Source organism: Pteropus vampyrus, unplaced genomic scaffold (genome assembly GCF_000151845.1).
Source record: "Pteropus vampyrus isolate Shadow unplaced genomic scaffold, Pvam_2.0 Scaffold144, whole genome shotgun sequence".
NCBI lineage: Eukaryota > Metazoa > Chordata > Mammalia > Chiroptera > Pteropodidae > Pteropus > Pteropus vampyrus.
In genome coordinates this window covers 1,522,375-1,528,374 of record NW_011888925.1, presented here as the reverse complement: position 1 = coordinate 1,528,374, position 6,000 = coordinate 1,522,375, and the positions used below count along the sequence as shown (strand labels likewise).

Genomic DNA, 6,000 nt, shown 5'->3' with positions numbered 1-6,000 from the left:
GGAGAATATGGCACAAAATACACATGATTTTTATTCATAGCCTAAATGGGGTCCTTAGCAGGAAATGTATTTGAAACCAGATATCTAGCTTATACAAGATCTTGTTCGTTTTTTGCCTTCTCCTCGGTTGGTTCACAAAATTTAAAGCCTTCCCCCTACATTTGGTCAAAATATTTGTAATATGCATAATTATTTTAAAAAGAGAAACAGACTGGAAATAATAAAACTCAAGGCTGTGGGCCTTATTGTTGCTAAAGCAGCAATCAATGACCTGAAGGGCAATTGGCAGAATCAGCAGATCCTGTAAAGATGCTGCCTCATGAAGGGTGAGGTACTCAGCCAGGCTGCCACAGAAAGGAAAAGCGATCTGACCAGTGGAAATCTTCTAGAACAGTGCACTACATCTGCCCTTGACAGTTTTTAAGGTCAGGTAAAGCCCAGACAGTGGGACACACACACACACACACACACACACACACACACACACACACACACACATTGGCTATTGCAACACTCTGAAAAAGGACACGGAAGAATATTTCCCATAATAACTGTAGCAGATACCTTACTCTGGCACTTATATCAGTTGACAATGCAGCAATATGTCCTTTAGATGACAAAGGGAGATACAAGCCAATTGGATAGCCAAGCCATTTATTTACCCATTCTGATGAGTGCATAAATTTAAAAAAATCTGTTAGTAGGTGCTGGATAAGGAAATGAATGATGCTGGTCCCTAACCTTGACAGAAAATGCTAGAATCTGGCACCCCTTGCTGGAAAGGCATCCCATTTCCATGATCTCTAGAAGAAAAGAAGTTAAAAGTCAAGACACTAATGTGGTCTTGGTCTCTTCAGATCATTCAGATTTTTTACATAAGAGACCTCTGTGCTAGGTCCAGTCCCTAAAGCTGTTTTTCATTCCTGTTCTCTCTTGCTGTGTTAGTAAACCTCCCTGAGACTGACACGTGCTTCAGATGTTATTTATATGTATGATTTGTTTCACAAATATTTACTAATCACCTGCTGTGTGTTTGACACTATCCTGGGAAATCTGGAGGAATCCAAAAAATATGTTTATCCTGTCCTCAATGAGCTTACAAGCTAGTTGGAGCTTAGACCATACTCAAATAAAATTGAAAAATACAAGTTAAATAGCAACCAAAAACAACCCCAAATAACACAAAATTATAATGCTATAATTAGATGACAAGTGAATTCTATGAATTTAAGAGGGGAGCGAATCGCTGTGGAGTTATAGTGGCTTGGGGAGGTTTTATGAAGAAGCCCCAAGGCAGATAAGGGTTGGGAGTGGTAAGGAGGCCATTGAGAGCAGGGGAGAATGGTGTGAAGCAAACGCAGGGGCTGCTTCTGTGCAAGTTATACAGTAAGACCTTATTCTAGGCAGACCAATCACAAAACAGCACCCCTTCCTCCCAGCCCAGCCCATGATACATGTCATTGCTGGCTCCTTGAGCAGAAGTGGTCTAGATTTGATCCCCTCCTGCCCATTCCCCCGACACTGCCTCAGTGTTAACACCTAGGTCATCTGTGGTGGCTGCAGTTTCGAAAGTGTGACTGTGTATGTTGGGTGTGGTTACCCCAGGTTGGCTAGAGCTGAATTGGGATAAGAAAGAGATGAAATAGGGGAGATGTGTTGGAGTCAGAGTGTGGAGAAGCAATAACATAGAACTAAAGAATTGGGCTTCATCTTAAGGCTAATGGGGACTCAATGAAAGTTTTCAGGCAGAGTAGGGCCCCCATGGGATTTTTACTGGAGCATAGCCATTTTTCAGTTCTACGGAGCAATTTTTACTGCTGAGGCCCTGAGCGGGGCCGGTTCTTCCTCGGCCCCATCCTTTGAGCACTAGCATTTACACACAGCTAATTTCCCACCTTAGCTTCTAAGCCATCTTATTACCCCATCTTTTTCTTCACTTTTAGGGAAAAAAAAATTATGTGATTTAATTAAACATTTTTTGAATATATTCACATCATATATATGTTCATATATACATGTTTTTTCAAAAGTATATACAACATATCAAAGTTTTCTTCTATCACTAACCCCTTTCTGCCTACCAGTCTCCCCCTCTACATTTACATAGGCAACTACTGTTAGGAGCTTTTTGTGGCAAATACAAAGGTGAATATAGTGAATCTATATCCTCATTTACCCTTTTTAATACAAATGATAGCATGCTATACAGTTAGGTACCTAGCTGCCCTTCCTTAACAATAAATTCTAGTGATCTTTCCTAATGTCCTTCTGAAGCGTTAGACAGCTGTGCTGTTGGCTGAAATAACAAGAATGAAACAGGTCTTGAGCTTTTACTGTTACTATGTGTTACCGTGTTGAGGGCCTGATTCTTAGTTTTATAACACCCAGTGAGTAGGGGTTGCCTATCTTCTTTTTATAAATTAGGACGCCAAATCATTACTTCATTTAATACATGAACAAAGTAAGTTACAAATATTTAAATGACACCCAGGGATGCCAGTAGTCCAGTCTGTCCCTTCCAAGTGGCCAGACTGTTGTTTAAACATGGATGCTGCAAATAGGTGGTAGGAGAGAAGGCTGAACTGTGTCCCAGCATAGTCACAGTGACTGGTTCTTTACTTGGCTATTTACCCACAAGACTGTGAGTCTCTGGAGGACCAGAATGTGTCCTATGCGTTGTTTCAGCATTACTGCCTAGTCCTGTTCCTGGCACATAACAAATGCCCTCTTTTTGAAAGCTTTGGAACCTGAGTCACGGCGGATGTCACTGCAGAAAATAATTTTGCGATTTTTGTGCTTCATAAAAATACTTGAGTATCTTGAGTATTTATGACTTTGTTTTGCTTTTCCAGAATGAATATGATTACCAACTTTTGAGCCCTGTGTTTCACTCATAATTGCCAAACGCTTACATCTCATTTAACCTACAACTCTGAGTATTCAAATCATTTGACATCAAAGAGGTTAAGTAACTCACCCAAGGTTGCACAGCTACCTTGAGCATCTGAGCGAGAATTCAAAGCTAGGTATGACCCCAAAGCCAGTGGCCTTACCCGTTCAAACATGTCTACATGTCACCTACTTCTAAAAAACCACAAGAGAAGCTCAGCCTCTGGTCATACCCCATGATTCAATTCAGAGTGAGATGCCTGAAGGCAGGCTGTAATCATTATTATCAACATTTAGCATTTTGAATGTCCACTGTTTTGATCACCTGGGATGGCTGAGAAATAGCAATAACAACAAAACATGTTTCTTGTTTGCAGGGGTTGCTTTTTGAATTGTGACTAATCCTAAAATCTACCTACAACTTGTTCTGTGTTGTTCCAAATGTCCAGAACTTCTACAAGGTATGGGCAAGGCTGATGTGCTAACATTGACCTTGATAATGTTATATTGAGACAGATGTCAGTATTTGCTGGTCATTTCCTGACAGGATGGATTTCAATGGATCTCTGTTGGTAGCCCTTAAAATAGAACGAGGTATTTTGTTCAAAAGCAACAGTAGGCACTTAATAATTAAAGGAATAAGAAAGTGAGTGAGCAGTGTTAGGTCTAACATACACTTTCATTCATCCATTCAATAAATATTTGATATAGCTGGAGATAAAGAAGTGAACAAAAACAGACAAATATTCCTGTCTGTTTGGAACTTACATTCTAGTGGGAAGAGATAAACAAAAAGGAAAACATAAGTCAGATGGTAAGAAGTCTTATGGAGACAGGGAAGGGGACTAAAGCATTCTGGGATGTATGTGCAACTTAAAATTTTTAATCTGTGATGTAATTGTGACAAGTCATTGGCCTTTAGCCCCTCTGTCTTTCTGAGCCTGCCACATAATGCCCTGGATTTATTTATTTATTTATTTTATTCATTTTTAATCTGTGATGTAATTGTGACAAGTCATTGGCCTTTAGCCCCTCTGTCTTTCTGAGCCTGCCACATAATGCCCTGCCTTCTGCATGCCCAATGTGAAACACTTGCCCCGATGTTCGTCTAGTTTCTTGCTGGCCCCAGTTGGTCTAGATCTAATCTAGATTCTTAAATCTAAAGCTTGGAGGATATTCAAATAATCTTAAGAGTTTTTTCAGAAGGAGCAGAGGAAATCAAAACAAGACCTCTTGAGTTAATATTTCACCTCTGACCTAATCACTATCTGTTAAAAAGAGCTTAAGGCCTTGGCGGGGCCTAGAGGTAGCTGTAAGGGGGTTCTATGGGTTATAATAGTTCAGGCAGAGGCAGAATTTAAAAAGTGAATAATTTATCAATGGTGACGCCAAGAGGTGGTGGTGGTGCGATAAATGCTTTAGCCTCCCATAAGCTCCTAAGCTACTTTCCCTCGAGAGAACCGCCCCTACCCCAACAAATACAAAATAACAATACTAGTCAATTGTGGCAACTGACATTTTCTCAATCACATGTTAAGTGTGAATAAAAACATTTTCGGAGAACTTTGTTTCGTACTGATCTACAACGCGGTTTAGCTTTTAGAGTGGTAATGGTGCATCATCAGGCTTGGCCAGCGACGGGAACATGGTGTGAAGCTAACGATGATGGTAATGAAGTCAAGACCTCCTCTCCTTGTTAAGTCAAAATCGTTAAAAAGCCAGTGCTGCTCACGTTACCCAAGGCTGAGGTCTTCCATCGGTCCTTAGGGCAGAGTGCCGCCCATCTATGGCCCCTGCAAGCGTTCAACACCGAAACCGTCACAAACGCGGCTGATAGGGACTAGAAGCCGGTCATCCCAGGGGCTCAGTCCTGGCGCTGGTCCCAAAGCCAGGAGCGGGGCGGGGCTCCCTGGCGGGCTCGGCCCCGGGCCGGCCCTCCCCTCCCCGCACGGCCTGCTGGGAGTTGTAGTTCAATGGTCGAAGAGCCGAGAGAAGCCTCGTCCCTCTCACCTCATCCCTGCCCAAGATGATTGCGCAGAACGAGGCCCGTTGGCGGGGGACCCAGAGAGCGTAGGACTACAATTCCCAAAACACCGTCGCCGCGTGCGCAGCCCCAGGTAGTCGGCGGCGCGCTTGGCGTTCCTGCGCACGCGTACACGCATCGGGTGGCGGTGGGTTCGGCCGCGTGCGCTTTTCCGCTCCAGCCCGCCCAGCGCTCAAGCCTCCCGTCCGGCCTCACCCACACGCCTTGGGCTCGTTGCCTCGCGGCTCCGGGCGTCCCTCCTCCTCAGTTTTATCTAGAGCCCAGGCTCCGCCCGTTTCCCGCCTCCAGGGCTTGGTTCGTTCCCGCCCCATCCCGCCCCTCCTTGTGCCCCTGCTGCTTCTGCTGAAGGCGGAGGCTCCATGTTGTCCCCTCAGCGAGCGGTAGCGGCTGCCTCGGGAGGAGCAGGTGAGGCGCCTGATTTCCCCCGTGCCCGCTCCATGGCCACCCCCGCCGCCCTCCCTGCTATAGCTCGTAAGAGATCGCCCGCCCGCCGTGCCTCCTTGTCTTGGGGCTCGGACCGCACGCCACTTGCCAGGGTCTCTCGGCCCGCGAATTCGGGGTCGGGGCTCACTCCGCCCGGTGGGTGGGTCGGTCGCGGGCAGTGCCTTCCTCGGCCCCCCAATAGGAAGCGGTCGTCTTCCGGGGTCGGACCCCGCGCCCCGGGGAGGCCGCTAATGCCCCTCTCGGCTGTTGCTGTGGGTCTGGTGCCAGCGCACCCCCGGACAGAGGCTTCGGCTCTGCGGGCCCCGCCCTGGGCAGAAACCCGCGCCCCGAGACTGCTTCCCGCTCCCTGGCCCGGCGCTTCGCACGCTTACGAGCCGGGAACCTTGGGCTGTGTGGCTCTGGCCTTGTTAACGAGCCGAGGGAGCAGTAGGGCAGATGTTGTATTGTTCAGCTTTTTAAGAAGAGCTTGGAGAGCTGCGAAGCGTCTTAAGAGTTGGAAGCTGTATTTTTATCCTAACGACCTTGAGACACACACCGCTAGAAGTATTAGGAAAGTTGGTTTTCAACCCACACTTAAACTTCATAAAAGAGAGATAAAAGAATGTGGCCTAAACTAGTTTTTA

The 6,000-nt window shown here is 45.9% G+C and overlaps 1 protein-coding gene across 1 annotated transcript in view; it reads left to right on the top strand.

The window, feature by feature from the left end:
- Positions 1 to 5,043: 5,043 nt before the first annotated feature.
- The window catches only part of ATL3 (atlastin GTPase 3), a 35,237-nt gene continuing 34,280 nt past the window's right edge, over positions 5,044 to 6,000 (top strand). The window contains exon 1 of the mRNA XM_011368686.2: positions 5,044 to 5,338. Within this exon, the coding sequence (XP_011366988.1) occupies positions 5,293 to 5,338 (46 nt within the window). The 5' untranslated portion in view covers positions 5,044 to 5,292. The remainder of the gene's footprint in view (positions 5,339 to 6,000) is intronic.